Source organism: Erinaceus europaeus, chromosome 16 (genome assembly GCF_950295315.1).
Source record: "Erinaceus europaeus chromosome 16, mEriEur2.1, whole genome shotgun sequence".
Taxonomy (NCBI): domain Eukaryota; kingdom Metazoa; phylum Chordata; class Mammalia; order Eulipotyphla; family Erinaceidae; genus Erinaceus; species Erinaceus europaeus.
Window position 1 is genome coordinate 12,224,240 of NC_080177.1, and position 16,764 is coordinate 12,241,003.

The window sequence follows — 16,764 nt, forward strand, 5'->3', positions numbered from 1 at the left end:
GAGACACTGTCTGTTCCAGCAGACAAAAGTTTAATAATTTCACCCCTCCCCCTCTGTTGTTGGTGAATCTAACTGCACTTTGTTCAGCTGCTGAGTGAGAAAAGGTTCAAACCTGAATCTCTCATCATTTTAGCTACTTGGCAATCTTTGTGGATATACATGAGTCAGCTGTAAGAGGCTGAAGGCAGCGAAAGGCATGTAGAAGCAGGTATAAGAGCAACAGTAGGGAGAAGATCTTGGAGAAAAGGTAATGGAACTTGAACACCTGAAGGTGTTGTTCCAGAGAAGGTAGAATCAAGGCAGCTAAAGGCAACTGCCCAGAACTCCAGACCAAAACTGGTTCCATAGGGTGAGACTGGTTTTCAGAGACTTTCTGTCGGGATGTCAGGAGAGGTTTCAGTTCTACCCACTGACGAGTTAGCCTGATGAGTGCTAGCTATATCAATGTCATATGGTTGTGTGGGTCTTTAGAAAATAGTGGGCTTGGCAAATCCAATGGTCACACTTAGGAATTATGGCTGAACATGAGCCATATACTCTTTCCAATTATATTAATTTTTCCTTGTGATCTCAGCATGAGGCTTAGTAAAAAGGCATACTAGTATACTTGGGGTAGGCATAAAATACGATTGAAGTTTATCAGGAATAGAAGCAGGGATAGAACAGAACAGGTGGCTGAGACACTTTGCTTCTCATTAAAGAATGTCAAGAAGACAACATTGGCTTGCCTCTTTTCCAAAGCCAGGTCCAGTTTTTCCAGCTGCTGTTTCCAAGGCAGACATTATGGCAAGGAGATGGTGATGACAGGACAATGGGTTGTCACACTGTGGTGACTAATCTGTCATAAGCAATTGCAGACAGATCACCCACTCTGTAATTGCTGGGACTGGTAGGAACAATTTGGCTATAGGGAAGAGCCTTCATGTTGCCTTGAGGGCCAAATTAAATAATCTTCAGCAAGAGACATCGGAACTCCAAACTTCCCGTTGCCAAAAAGTACATCCCAAAGTTAGTCTGTCTCAAGAACATTAACCTCCAACCCCAAGCACAAGAACACAGGACAGAAGACCTGGAAAAATGTGTAGGGTGCTGGAGCGGATCTAGAACTTGTTCTTGCATGATACCTGAACCGTCAGGCCTTTCTTCCTCTGCTCCCTTTGGTAGGATTATTCTCTCCAACTGGCAAGTTTGCTGCAATAGCTAAGGCTTCAGGAACCTAGACGTATAACAGGTTGGAGGATGTGTTCAGTGAATTTGGGTCTTTTCTCAAAGACCTTAAGAACTAGGAGGTGGCTCAGCTGTATAAGGGCTGTCTTGCATGTATGTTCCCAGGTTCTATGTTCACAAGAACAATGAAGATAAAAACCAAGTCAGAAATCCAGGGATGCTGGAGCAGGGTGTTGCTCTCTTTCCTCCTCTCTCATAAAAATTAAAATAACTGGGCTGGGGGAGGTGTCTCAGCAGCAGAGCACATGCACACGATTCTGAGTTCCCACTCTGACACCTCATAGAAAAAAAGGATGCTCATCAGAATCAGGAAGGTGTCTCAGTAGGAGAACGCTTGCCTTATATATTCAAGACTCTGGGCTTGATCCCTAGCACTACATAAGATAGTAACAAAAACAATGAATGGAATTCCATGGATGGTGGGCCTATCATTAAAGAAACAGCAGATAGTAGATGCATGATTTAGTTCTGACTTGAGGCATCCAAGTTTCTGCTACTATATTCAACACTCTAGGCTTCACATCTTCTAACTTCAAAGTTCCAAACTGTAGGGATAGCAGGTTCTGCTCTGGAGATGACAGTGCCAGATGACGGTCAGAAGTGTTTGCGATGTGTAGGCACAGCCACGATAGGACAGAGAGAAACTGAGAGAGGAGAGGAAGATAGAAAAAGGGAGAGACAGATAGACACTTAAAGACCTGCTTCACCACTTGCTAAGTGACCCCCCTGCAGGTGGGGAGCCAGGGGCTCGAACCAGGATCCTTGTGTGGTTCTTGCACTTTGTACTATATGTGCTTAACCCACTATGCCACAGCCTGACCCCCTATGTAAACTTTCAATATTCATTTCTAAGCTCCCACAGATCCCCAGTAGACATCTCAACTCTTCACCAAGCTTCTCTGAAACAGTAGTGTTATAAGTAGGCTGGGGGTACACAGAAAGCACAGACCAAAACACAAGGTGCAACCCTTTCTCTTTGCCTATTTCTCCTATGCCTTTCTCTTTCTCTTCTTGATCCCAAATCAACCTGGAATCCTGGCTTCCAGGCCCAGGAAGTCTGTTAATAGAAACATAAAGCAGATGTCAGGTGCACAAGAGTGACATGAAGTACACACAATGGCAGGAAATAGGAAGATGGAGATGGAAACGTTATAATCAAGATCAATGTCCTTGTGAGCAGGCCTGGGAGCTAGGAGTTGCAGCAGTGCTCCAAAAGAGAAGCAAAGTTGCCATCATCCCAACAAAAACTGTGGAGGGGGGAGACGGAGAGGGGGGTCGGGCAGTAGTTCAGCAGATTAAGCGCACAGGGCACAAAGCGCAAGGTCCGGTGTAAGGATCCTGGTTCGAGCCCCCAGCTCCCTACCTGCAGGGGAGTCGCTTCACAGCTGGTGAAGCAGGTCTGCAGGTGTCTATCTTTCTCTCCCCTTCTTTGTCTTCCCCTCCTCTCTCCATTTCTCTCTATCCTATCCAACAACAATGACATCAATGACAAGAATAGTAATAGCCACAACAACAATAAAACAAAAGGGAAAAAAAAACAGGGAAGATTGAAGGAGTGGGGCAAAATAGGAGTAATGAGGATGATCTGGGAAGCACTGTTCCCTTTCTAAGAAGGAAAATCATCATTATGTCTATAACAAACTCCAGCAGTCATGTGATGGGAAAGAGCACAGTTTTGGTGATGATGCTGGGGGAAAAAAGTGGCATAATGGTGATGCTGACGACATGAAGTTAAGATCCTGAGGTTGTCACAGGGATAGGACAGCCAGGCTGCAGCCAAGGCTGCGATTAATCACAAGACATACATCCCAGAAGTGACACTTAGTGAGTGGTTCATTCAGAGACAGCAGGATGTCAACACAGTGAAAGAAAAGGCAAAGTTAGTGTCAGAACTCAGAAGCGACATGGTGAAGAGGAATGACGTTGAGTCAGAAGCAAACGTACCGTTAGTCGGATGCTTTGCAAACGACACAGAAAATCGTTTTACGGCCGGGACAAACAAGAGCTCTGGGGAGAAAAGACATTATGGGGATTATACCCATCCCTGTTCCCACCCTCTGCTCTGGAAATGTCGTGTAACATACTCTGTGCTTTGCAGTTACATGTCCTACCCCCACCCCCAAGCCCTTAGACTGCTGACAACTGCAGTTCAAGCTTCCCCTTTGGTATAATCTCGACTCCTAGGAATCCATGTGTCACCCATCGTCCCACAGACAGCCCTAAATTCACCAACACATCCTTTTTCTGGTCATTTGAAAAGAAAATCTCGTAGAAACTTGCATCCCTTCCGCCCCCGATTTCTTTGCATATCATGTTTCCTGCCCTGGTTGAGCAACTTGCCATTCCTTAACTTCCTAGATCTTAATCAAGGCTCCAGGACATTCTTCCTCCTCCTCGAGCTTTACCCTACAGGCCCGAATCCAGGAAAGAATACAGAGGTGGAGTAAATTGATGTAGCAGGGCTATATGTGGGCGGTTATGAAGGGATAAGCATAAATATGTCATACTTGTATGGAGAAAGGGAGTGCAAATGGAGGGGTGCATGGGGCCTTGGCTCCTTCTCCCCTCTATTTTATGGAGGAAACTTGCTACAAGGCCAGTGTCAGCGCCACCTGAAGCATGACTAGTTGTTGAGCTAGTTGCATCCTTGCTGGGGAACAAATGAAGAAAAGAGTTGCCCCTGCCTCCCCCTACCAAAACCCACCCACATACCATCTCGGTGCTTCAGACTGGCAGGTGGTAGCTTTTTGCCATGGCTGCGGGCGTAGTCCTGGAGATTCGGGGCGCTGGAAGAGCCACCCAGCACTGTGGTGCTGAACAGCCCTGTGCACTGTGAGCCTGCAAGGCCGGGAGGGTGTTAGTAGCCACAAAAAAGCCACAGTGACCACAGAGAAATACACATAACTTCACATGACAACACTGAGACACATGCCCAGAGCCATTCAGAGCCAGCCCCATGCTGGCTCCCATCACTTTCTATAGCCACAGTAAGCAAACAGCAGATACTCTCTTGAAGTTGCACATGGCAGATACCAATGGCTACGACACATACAGGGTTAGTGATATTAGAGGATTGAGAGCTCCTGACAGGGATCCATAATGCTCTCCTGGTGTCCCTCAGAAATACTATGACTAAGCAGATCCCTCTAGATGTCCCTCGACTGAACTCTGTACACCTTATCATGGATATAGGGTTGTAAAGAACCCAGGTTGTGGTGGTCCGGGAGGTGGTCCAGTGGCTAAGGTACTAGACTCTCAAGCGTGAGGTCCTGAGTTCGATCCCTGGCAGAACATTTACCAGAGTGATGTCTGGTTCTTTCTCTCCTCCTATCTTTCTCATGTATAAATAAATAAATGCTTAAAAAAAAAAAAAAGACTTTTGGGACTTGGGCTGTAGCGCAGCGGGTTAAGCGCAGGTGGCGCAAAGCACAAGGACCGGCATAAGGATCCCGGTTCGAACCCCGGCTCCCCACCTGCAGGGGAGTCACTTCACAGGCGGTGAAGCAGGTCTGCAGGTGTCTATCTTTCTCTCCCCCTCTCTGTCTTCCCCTCCTCTCTCCATTTCTCTCCTATCCAACAACGACAACAACAACAATAACTACAACAATAAAACAACAAGGGCAACAAAAGGGAATAAAAAAAAAAGAACCCAGGTTGTTTCGTTTATTTGTATTTTTGTCATCACAGAGGCTTCACGACCCTGAACTAGTTTTCTTTTTTTTTCTTCAGATAGGAAGACAGAGATGGGGTGTGGGGGTTGGAGGCATAGCACCAAAACTTTCTCCAACTTGGTGGGGGGCAAGGTTCAAAACTGGGTGGCACACATGGCAAAAACAGTTACACTATCACAGTTGCTACCCCAGAGCTAGTTTGCTGACTCTAGTCCTCTATATATTTAAAATGAGAGAATGCTGATGGAAAGTAGCTAGAAGCAGTGCTAGAAAACCTTAGCTCAAACACCGAGTTCTAGAAGGTTCATTTCCTAAGTTCTAAGTTTTTCATCCAGCCTCCCCCCCCCCTTCTTAAACCAAAAAAGTATGAGGTTTGCTGAGCTGAGTTTTTAAAGCTGGAACAGATTTAGAGGTCATCTCGTTCAACCTTCTCATTTTAGAGACGATGAAGCTGAGATTCAAAAGGGATCTCATTTGTTCAAGGTCATATAGCTTTTTAGGAGTTTAGCTGCACTAGAATCCAGGTCCCCTGATCCTGAGGTTTCACTGTGTTCAGTTAGAAAATAAACCACTGGGGGAGTCGGGCAGTAGCGCAGCGGGTTAAGCACAGGTGGCGCAAAGCGCAAGGACCAGCCTGAGCATCCGGTTTAATCCCCCGGCTCCCCACCTGCAGGGGAGTCACTTCACAGATGGTGAAGCAGGTCTGCAGGTGTCTGTCTTTCTCTCCCCCTCTCTGTCTTCCCCTCCTCTCTCCATTTCTCTCTGTCCTATCCAACAACGACGACAACAATAACTACAACAATATAATAATAATGGCAACAAATGGGAATAAATAAATGAATAATGAAAAAAAAAAGCTAGGTTAAAAAAAAAAAAGAAAAAAGAAAGAAAATAAACCACTGGGGCTGGACAGTGGTACACACAGTAGCGTTCTCCCACTGCCAAGCTTGAGGACCCAGGTCCAATCCCCTAACCCCCACCTACAGGGGGAAGGAAGCTTCACGAGCAGTTAGCAGTACTGCAGGTGTTTCTCTTTCTCTCTCCCTATTTTCCCTGTCCTCTCAATTTCTTTCCATCCTATCAAATTAAAAAAGTAATATGCATTATTTAAGAAAAGAAGGAATTATTTTTGAATCAATAAAACACAGAGCATTACAGCCCAGGAGATGCCACAGCATAAAATCTTAGAGCTTATAAGCACAAGCCCCTAAAAGTTAGCTCCCCAACACTGCATGTGCCAGAGTGATTTTCTGATGTCTCTCTGCCGCTGGTAAATTAATATATAAGCCTATTTAAAAGAAAGAAACATCATCGTTTCTGAAGTGAAGATGGACACAAACAGAAAGGCCTGTGAAGGCTCAGATGATGCTCTCTAAGGTATGCCTACTATGTACACCCTACTAAGGGAGATCTAAACATCTGGCTGAAATAGCTCAGCTGGGGAAGTGTTTGACTGAAGGAGAATCTGGTGAGCAGCAAACAACAACAAAGACATTTGGGCTGGGCTGGGAAGAGGCGCAGTAGATAAAACACTGGTCTTAAGTTCAGTCCCCGGCAGCACATGTACCAGAGTGATGTCTGGTTCATTCTCTCTCTCTCCCCCTCCTCCTATCTTTATCACTAATAAGTAAAATTGAAAAAAAAAAAAGATATCTGAGCAAGTATGTCAGATTACAGAGTGTAAGACTTGCATGTCTGAGGCTCCCAGCTGGACCCTCAATGCCATGTGTGTGAGGAATAGTGCTCTAAATTTTCTCTCTCTTTCAACTCTCCTACCTCATCTGAAATAACTATTCAACATAATAAAAACTGTCTTAAATCTAATTTATTGTTTTGTAATCCCAATGCACAAATCCCTATACTTTGTTATTTTTTTGAAAATTTATTTATTTTAATTAATTAATTAATTAATTTTTGCCACCAGGGTTATTGCTGGGGCTCATTGATTGCACTATAAATCCACTGCTGCTGAAGGCCATTTTTCATATTTTTGTTGCCCTTTTTTTTTTTAATTGTTGTAGTTACTATTGTTGTTGTTGTTGGATAGGACAGAGAGAAATAGAGAGAACAGGAGAAGACAGAGAAGGGGAGAGAAAGATAGACACCTGCAGACCTGCTCACCACTTGTGAAGCGACTCCCCTGGCAGGTGGGGAGCTGGGGGCTCAAACCGGGATCCTTATGCCGGCTGGTCCTTACACTTTGCACCACGTGCACTTAACTTTCTTCTTCTTCTTTCTTTTTTTTAACCAGAGCATTGTTGGGTTCTGGCTTATGATGATGCCAGAGGTTGAATCTAGGACCTCTGACAGGAAAGTTGGTTGTGTAAACCATGTGTTATTCCCCTCCTGCCAGAACCAAGAATTATTGCCAAACTAAGATAAAGTGGAGAGGAGGCCAGTATCCTCTGATCCCATACAGAAAAGGCCATGGTCTTAGGGGTGCCAGCATTTCAAATTCACCATAGAAAACAGCAACCTCACTCTCAGAAGGCTAGAAATGGACCTACCCTATGATCCTGCAATTTCTCTCCTGAGAATATATCCTTTTTTAAAAAAAATTATCTTTATTTACTTATTGGATAGAGACAGCCAGAAATTGAGAGGGAAGGGGGTATAGGAAGGAAGAGAGACAGAGAGACACCTGCGGTACTGCTTCACCACTTGTGAAGCTTTCCCCCAGCAGGTGGGGTTCGGGGACTCAAACCTGGGTCCTTGTGCATTGTAACATGTGCGCTCAACCAGATGTGCCACCACCTGGTCCCTTTGAGGATATATCCTAAGGAACCCAACACACCCATCCAAAAAGATTTGTGTGTACCTATGTTCATAGCAGCATAATTTGTAATAGCCAAAACTTGGAAGCAGCCCAGGTGTCCAATAACAGATGAGTGGCTGAGCAAGTTGTGGTATATATACACAATGGAAAACTACTCAGCTATTAAAAATGGTAATTTCACCATTTTCAGCCCATCTTGGATGGAGCTTGAAGAAATCATGTTAAGTGAAATAAGTCAGAAACAGAAGGATGAGTATGGGATGATCTCACTCTCAGGCAGAAGTTGAGAAACAAGATCAGAAGAGAAAACACAAGTAGAACCTGAACTGGAGTTGGTGTATTGCACCAAAGTAAAAGACTCTGGGGTAAGTGGGGGGGGGGGGGGGAAGAGTACAGGTCCAAAAAGGATGACAGAGGACCTAGTGGGGGTTGTACTGTTATGTGGAAAACTGAGAAATGTTATGCATGTACAAACTATTGTATTTACTGTCAAATGTAAAACTTTAATCCCCCAATTAAAAAAAAGAAAAGAAAAAAAGAAAACAGCAACCTCAGATAAGTGATTATTTCTATACTGGAGCTCAGAACTGCTCCTCTATACAACAACTTCATCTGCTTCCTATGCTTAAGCGGTTTCCAGAATAGGGTTATAGAGAGTAATGTGTTATTACTAGTTATGTCTGCTTTTCTTCAAAGACCTTAAAACTAGTTGGCTCTATTCCAGACCACCCAAAGTCTTGTTCTACACTTATTTCCTCCACTAATTTTTTCCACTGCAGTCCTGCCAACCTTGCTCTACCCAGTCCTTGGATCAGCTCAGAGAGCAGTCTCTACCTTAGCACCACCATCTGTCAGCCAGACCTATATCCATAATTCTGTCTTGTTCTTGACAGCATTCTCACTCAACTGGGTCAGGCAGACCTATCCTTGTTCCCGGTCTACAGAAAACCTGTTCTTTGCTAAGATTCTGATAAAACAATTCCATGCCACAAATCTAGATACTTGATGTTTCCACCTACACTTTATTTCAGGAATCTAGAGGGCAAGCTGCTCCCTCAAAATTAGTCTGGAAAGTTATCAAATCTTTTCTGTCCCATTGCCAGGCCAAATGCTAATCCTTTGGGGATCAAACAGTGGAGTGCCAAGGACAAAGGTAAGAGAAAAAGGAAAGAAGCCAATTGCAGAGTAAGGCAGAAAGTCAGGGAACCAAGTCCAGACTCTACAATTACCTCTAGTTATGGATTCCAGTAAATGGCTCATAGGTGGTGTTCAGAGACCTCCCAATGACCACGGCCCCTCCCAAAGAATACAGTACCCTCTGAGGCTTGGTCCTTCCTGTAGTTTGTGTTCTTAGGAAAGGTTGAATGATGTTCTCCTCCCTCTCCAGGAACCAAAAAATAAATCAAGAAACATGCCCTCAAAGTCTTGAGAGAAGCCTCTGCCACTACACCAGTCTTGGATTTGTCTCTCAATTTTTAGGAAGGAAAGAAAAAAATTACAGGATTAGGACAGGAGAGAGGAGGGGGTCTGGAAGTAGGAGGGGCCAGAGCAGGGTACAAGAGGAAGATATGACACAAGTTCTCCAAATGAGGAACCTGACACTTACAGGGGCTGGGTGGGGTGGTGGTCACAAGTACTCCTAATAATAGCCCTGTTTCTTATGGTTTTGAAGGTTCAGAGTCTCCATGACCCTTTAGGATCTGGGCTAAACCGGAGGAATAGATAAGGAATGAAAAGGGGGTGCTCTTCAAGCAGGAAAATGGGGCTTGGTGTTGAAAATCAAAACACAAAACACTTCTCCTCCATAGCCCACTGACTGTGTGACCCCAACTCCCATGACAACAAAACTGAAGAACAGGTGATGCCCTTCCCAACAAATGAGAGAAGCTGGAAGCCGCACCTAAGCCGCTCTGCTTCATTTCTGTAGAGGCCCTCGAAGAGAAGAGTCGGTAGCCACCAGGCCTCGAGGATGAAGTCTCAGAAAGCACCTGGAGAGAAAGAGAGAGGGAGAGAAAAAAAGGGGGGTGATATTTACCATTTTGCCACCTGAACTGAGAAGTCTAACACCCAGGTCCTGAATTCTTGCCCCTATAAAGCCAAGCAGTGTCAGAAAGTTTGAAGGAACCAAAGAAGAATGAAAAGGGAAGAGAGAATCTACTTTGTGGAGGGGATTGTCCAGGAATGCCTTATAGACTACCAGGCATTTCTATTTCCAAGATACCTGACTCTGCAAGCTCTCCCACCCCAAATCTGAGAAATCTTTATTCAACCATTCTCTTCTCAGTAGAGCAGTGTTCCTTAATTGCGTCTACCACTGAGAGAATAAATCACCATTGTTCAGTTAAAATAAGAAATAAAATTTAGTCATTCTCTCTTCTTTCCATAGGAGAACTGTGGCTACTGTAACCATACTCAGTTTCTTATTTGAATCCAGAAGCTCTCTCCTCCACTCCTGAGGACATGAAACAGATTTCTGAAAAGCCCACCTAGGCCCTATCATGCAACCGGCTCCCCTAGTCAGGGTTCTAAGCCCCTAGATCCCAAAAGGCAAAGATAAAAGCAGGAAAAGAAGATGAGGGAGGGACACCTGTGTGCAGGACGCCAGGTGAGTGGTAGACACAGCCCGGGGCTGTAGGCCGATGGCTGGGGATGGCCGGGGGAGGTCTCCTGACCTCCTGCGGCGCCGTCCCCGCAAGGGGATCAGGTCCAGGCTCCCCGTGCACTGCATGTTCATGACCTGCAATCAGACCCAGTGGAAAGCCTGTCATGACTCCTTTAAATCCTAAACTCCAGGAAGTCCCAGTGTCTTTTGGGTAGAGCTAGTTACAGGGCTAGAGAGATGATGACCCAGAGCATGGCTGCTATGAAGGCCACTGATTTCTTTTTTTTTTCTTTTTATTCTACAACAGTTCAAAAATATTTCCTTTGAGATAGAAAGAATAAAAGAAAAGAGGAGAGGAAGGGCTCTAGTTGAGAAAGGTAAGATTTCCAGTGCCTGTATTTACAGAAGAGAGGAAATATTAATATTAAAAGGCTGTGCAACTAAGGAGCAGAGAGTTTCTTGTGAAGCTGAGGAGTGCATCTTGAGCAGGCATTATCCTGGATGAGCTATGGCATAAGTAGTGTTAGTAAAATGAACAGAAGGACTGTTGTTACAACAGGAGGCTTCCCATGGCCTGAAAGAAAGCATTTAGTCTTGTCCAGTTGGAGAGATAATGCACAGGGAACCTGCTTCATTTTGTGTCACCGAAATGCTTAACCAGAAGGGAGATGGACAGACACTAGCAGATCATGTGAATGAGCGGTAGGAGCATATTGGTGGAAGATGATATGTCATTGTCTCCTGAAAATCACATTGCTCTGTTCTCATGAGTCTGTAAGGTACTACTCTACTATGGACACTTAGTTAACTTACACCACAAAGAGGCTCTGAAGAGTGGCTTGCGGAGGGGGCTGTGGCACAGTGGATAAACTATCAGGACTAGACTTTCAAGTATGAGGTCCTGAGTTTGATCCCTGGCATTGTATTTGACCAAGCAATGCTCTGGTGTTCTCTCTCTCTCTCTCTCTCATTAGTAAATAAATCAATCTTAAAAAAATGAGTAGAGGGAAAGAGAGAGGCAGGCTGGGAGTATGGATCAACCTGTCAATGCCCATGTTCAGCGGGGAAGCAATTACAGAAGCCAGACCTTTCACCTTTTGTATCCCACAATGACCTTGGGTCCATACTCCCAGAGGGTTAAAGAATAGGAAAGCTATCAGGGGAGGGGATGGGATATAGAGTTCTGGTGGTGGGAATTGTGTGGAGTTGTACCCCTCTTATCCTATCATTTTGTCAGTATTTCCTTTTTATAAATAAAAAAAATGAGTATGATACAATAATCAGGAAGAGATGGTTAAGTCTGGAAAAGAGACCTGCACCAGTTTGTCTTCTCAGCTATCTCCATATTCTGAACTGTAAGCCTTTAACTGAATTTATATAAACTAGATAAAGATTCTTCTGAGACATGTCTAAAATTGAAAGGCCAGTTCCTCTAAGACAGAGAAATGGAGCAGAGTTACGTGAACAGATTCATCTGTCAAGGCAGGGCACAAATGAGACAGAGATAAATCATAGGTTCAAAGAGCACCATTGAGCCAAAGAGGGGAAGGATCTTCCAGGAAGAAAAACCAAATCAAAAACTCCAGGACAGCTGGCTGGAATATGAGGCTGACAGCAGTTACTTCCTCTAGGGCAGAGAACTAGAGTCAGGATGAGAGACAAACTCCAAGAATAACAGAACACAGACCCTGGTAGATTAACCTCCTCATCAGAACACAGCAAAGACAGAACTCCAGGTTTGATCCTCTTTCTGGAAGGGCAGCATAGGTAACTTTAAAGGGATGAAATCAAAGCCACAGACTTGCCACCCGCACCCCTGCAGAACTATGAATCTATCCATGGCAGCTAAGAGATAATCTAGCCTTTAATGTCAGCTGTAGATCTTACTTGTATTCTATAGAGGAAGAAAATTTAAGGCTTAAAGTTACCTACCCAAGGTCACACAACACAGCTTCTAACTATCAGACTGGGACTTTAGCCCAGAGTTCATGCTGTTTCTGTCTTTTTTCCAAATCTTTCAGATTCACCCAGAGGCCTTATCCTCAATCTCATTTCTTAAAATCCTTATTTTCAGGCATTGTTCACTGACCTGTCTTTAACAACAGAAATAGCAACCACCTTAAATAAACTTTATTGACCCTGCCTCCCCAGACCACTGCCCCACTAGGGAAATAGAGAGACAAGCTGGGTATATGGATCGACCTGCCAATGCCCATGTTCAGCAGGGAAGCAATTACAGGAGCCAGGCCTTCCACCTTCTGCATCCCATAATGACCCTGGATCTATACTCCCAGAGGGATAGAGAATAGGAAAGCTATCAGGGGAGGGGATTGGATATGGAGTTCTGGTGGTGGGAATTGTGTGGGAATTGTACCTCTCCTATCCTATAGTCTTGTCAATATTTCCATTTTATAAATAAAAAATTTTAAAGTTAAAAATAAATAAATAAATTTTATTGAGAGACCAGGAATATTAAGTAAAATACCCATCAGGGACATAGAGACTCTGATTAAAGACCAAGATCCTCCCATTCTCAACCCCCTACCCCTACCTCCCACCCTGCCCCAAGAAAGGGATTCAGGGGATGCAGGGATATTGTCCTATGTACTTCTACCACTTTTTCTTCCCAAGCCCTTCCCATTACCTCCATGGAGCCAGCTTTTCTGTTACGAATGAGGGGTGATCTCCTTGGGAGGCCAGAGCCCTCCGGGGGTTGGGGTGAGGTCTGTAGTGCCCGATCTGGCTCATCTGGTGGCTTCCCTGGACAAAGGTTCTCCATGCTGCCCTGGTCTGTTTTCATCTCATTCTAGTCAAAGACAGGCACACATGGGAGAGGGAGGCATGATGGCATCCAACATCCCTATCACAGAACCCCAAGCCCTTTCACCTCCCTGCACAATTTCAAAGTTTCCCACCAGTGAGGCTTCTAAATCCCCCAACTGCACATCCCAACTCTCTAACTCACCTCAGAAGAGGCTGGACGGAATCCATAGCCAGTGGGGGCAGTGCCTTCTTCCTCAACACCTTTCACTCCGGGGCTGAAGTGCAGTTCCACATGGAACCGCTCCTCTGAGAAGGGGTCCTGTGGGTGCCACCAGAGGAAGAGGCAGTTGCAGAAGCTGGATATGGTGGTGGAAACCAGGCACAACAGACAAGAACTCATGAAGATACATGTTACCAAGGCTGTGGGTTCAGTGTTTTTTGTTTGTTTGTAGTATTTTATTTTAAGGAGAAAGAGGTACAGAAGGAAAAATATAGAGAAGAGAGAGTCCAGAGCACTGCTCAACTCTGGCTTATGGTGGTGCTGGGGATTGAACCTGGCACCTCAGAGTCTCAGGCATGAAAGTCTTTTGTATAACCACTATACAAACTTAGCACAATCTGGGGCTTTTTTTTTTCTTTCAATTTTTTATTTATAAAAAGGGAACATTGACAAAACCATAGGATAAAAGGGGTACAACTCCACACAATTCCCACCATCAGAACTCCGTATCCCATCCCCTCCCTTGATAGCTTTCCTGTTCTTTAACCCTATGGGAATATGGACCCAAGGTCATTGTGGGATGCAGAAGGTGAAAGGTCTGGCTTCTGTAATTGTTTCCCCACTGAACATAGGCATTGACAAGTTGATCTATGCTCCCAACCTGTCTCTCTCATTCCCTAGTGGGGTGGGGCTCTGGGAAAGTGGGGCTCCAGGACACATTGGTGTGGTCATCTACCCAGGGAAGTCTGGTTGGCATCATGCTGGCATCTGGAACCTGGTGGCTGAAAAGAGAGTTAACATACAAAGCCAAACAAATTGTTGACTAATCATGGACCTAAAGGCTGAAATAGTGCAGATGAAGAGTTTGGAGGAGTCTCCATTTTTTAGATAGTTAGTAGGACTATTTTAGTTATATTCCAAAGAGCCCATGACTATACCAGTGTTTTTTCTCCCCGAGCCTGAAAACTGATATGTAGGTGGTTCTAAGTCATTGTCTGGGGAGACGATGTCATGACTGGAAAAAGGACCAGAAAGCTGGATCAGGGAAGAGAGTAGCTCCCTAATATGTGGGGCTGATTTTTTACCACAGCTCCCCTCTGACCAGAGTCTCATGTTACAGGGTCCTCATTACCTTGCCACCATTTGACATTCACCATTCCCAGGACTTTCTAATTTCCAATTCCACAACTTTCCCTCTCCTAGAATAACTTAGTGCAGCACATATATTTATTTTTAATTGCCACTAGGGTTATCACTGGGGATCGGGGCTGGCACTATAAATCCATAGCTCCTGGCGGCCATTTTTCTTTCTATTTTTATTTGACAAGAAAGAGAGAAATTGAAAGGGAAGAGGAGATAGAGAGGGAGAGAGAAATAAAGATACCTGCAGACCTGCTTTCACGGTCCATGAAGTATTCTTCCTGCAGGTAGGGAGTAGGGTCTCAAACCCTGATCCTGTGCTTGGTGATACGTGCATTTAACTGAGTACACTGCCGCCCAGCCCCTGTGCAGCACATTTAAAGATGTCCTGGTTGGAGCTGTATGGTGGTGCACCTGGTTGAGCCCACATGTTACCAGGTAAAAGCACCCAGGTTCAAGCCCCTGGTCCTCACCTGCAAGAGGAAAGCTTCACGAGCAGTGAATCAGTGCTGCAGGTCTGTCTGTCTAGCTAGCTAGCTCTCCCCTCCTCTCTCAATCCTATCAAATAAAAATAAATAAATAAAAATTAAAAAATATATACATTTAAAGCAATACTTAAAAAATAAATATATCTTTGTGGAGCCAGTTGAAGAAAGACCATGTGAAACAATGCTTGAGAGGAAAAGGCCTGTTATAACATCATCATGAATTCCACATCCTTCCTAAAACTAGAACGATGTTCTGTGGTATCTCTGGTTGAACGGCATCCCCAAACACTTCCTGTCCTAGAAGATGAGCAGTGTCCTGGTCTCTCTCTTCACTTTCTCTCTGGTTCTCTCTCATTCAAATAGTTATCCCTAGTCCTCATTACCTTGCCACCATTTGACATTCACCATTCCCAGGACTTTCTAATTTCCACTTCTGCAACCTTCCCTCATGCCTCTCCCGGAATAATTTAGTGCAGCACGTATATTTATTTCTTTTAATTGCCACAAGGGTTATTACTGGGGCTTGGTGCTGGCACTATGAATCCACAGCCATTTTTCTTTCTATTTTTATTTGACAAGACAGAGAGAAATTGAGAGGGAATAGGAGATAGAGAGGGATATCCTTTTTCCAGCCATGACATCATCTCCCCAGACAATAAATTGGGTCTACCTGCATATCAGATGTCAGGCACAGAAAAAAAAATAAAACACTAGTATAGTCATGGGCCCTTTGGAATATAACTAAAGTAGTCCTACGAACTATCTACAAAACCGAGACCCCCAAATATTCACCTGCACTATTCCAGCCTTTAGGTTCATGATTAGTCAACAATTTCTTTGGCTTTATATGTTAACTCTCTCTTCAGCCACCAGTTTCCAGATACTACCGTGATGTCAACTGGACTTCCCTGGGCAGATGACCCCACCAATGTGTCCTGGGGCCCCACCTCCCTAGAGTCCCACCCCACTAAGGAAAGAGAGAGATAATCTGGGACTATGGATCGACCTGTCAATGCCCATGTTCAGCGGGGAAGCAATTCCAGAAGCCAGACCTTCCACCTTCTGTACCCCATAATGTCCATTGGTCCATGCTCCTAGAGGGATAAATAATAGGAAAGCTATCAAGGGAGGGGATAGGATACGGAGTTCTGGTAGTGAGAATTGTGTGGAGTTGTACCCCTATTATCCTATGTTTTTGGTCAGTGTTTCCTTTTTGTAAATAAAAAGAAAAAAGAAAAAGGGGCGGAGGTAGATAGCATAATGGTTATGCCAACAGACTCTCATGCCTGAGGCTCCAAAGTCCCAGGTTCAATCCCCAGCACTACCATAAGCCAGAGCTAAGCAGTGCTCTGGTAAAAAAAATAAATAAATAAATAAATAAAAAGGAGAGGAGGAGGAGAAGAAGAAAAATGTATGTATCAGTTCTATGTTAGGGCAATTAGTATGAAAGTGAATAAAAATCGGACTATGATGTCCACATTTATAGTTGCAAAAAAAAAAAAAAAGAAAAATAGTTGGGACTCAGGCAGTAGTGCAGCGGGTTAAGCGCGTGTGGTGCAAAGCACAAGGACCAGCTTAAGGATCCTAGTTCGAGCCTCTGGGTTCAAGCCCCCGGCTCTCCACCTGCAGGGGAGTCACTTCACAGGCGGTGAAGCAGGTCTACAGATGTCTATCTTTCTCTCCCCTCCTCTGTCTTCCCTTCCTCTCTCGATTTCTCTCTGTCCTATCCAACAATGATGACAGCAATGACAACAATAATAATAACAATGATAAACAGCAAAAGGGAAACAAAAGGGAAAAAATGGCCTCCAGGAGCAGTGGATTCGTAGTGCAGGCACTGAGCCCCAGTGATAACCCAGGAGGCAAAAACAAAACAA

The 16,764-nt window shown here is 44.5% G+C and overlaps 1 protein-coding gene across 26 annotated transcripts in view; it reads right to left on the reverse strand.

Annotated features, from left to right (window-relative positions):
• Positions 1-16,764, reverse strand: part of PPIP5K1 (diphosphoinositol pentakisphosphate kinase 1) — a 59,043-nt gene that overhangs the window by 15,163 nt on the left and 27,116 nt on the right. For 11 of the 26 annotated variants that reach the window (XR_009545273.1, XR_009545272.1, XM_060174509.1 and 8 more), the window contains 6 exons: positions 13,242-13,358; positions 12,921-13,082; positions 10,262-10,411; positions 9,575-9,662; positions 3,940-4,065; positions 3,172-3,234 (listed from right to left, as the gene is read on the reverse strand). Coding sequence is in view for 24 of the 26 variants with exons in the window: in XM_060174509.1 (XP_060030492.1) it covers positions 3,172-3,234; positions 3,940-4,065; positions 9,575-9,662; positions 10,262-10,411; positions 12,921-13,082; positions 13,242-13,358 (706 nt within the window). In the remaining 2 variants the exon portion in view is untranslated. The remainder of the gene's footprint in view (positions 1-3,171; positions 3,235-3,939; positions 4,066-9,574; positions 9,663-10,261; positions 10,412-12,920; positions 13,083-13,241; positions 13,359-16,764) is intronic. The other 15 variants (XM_060174517.1, XM_060174525.1, XM_016192712.2 and 12 more) reach the window with 5 other exon arrangements.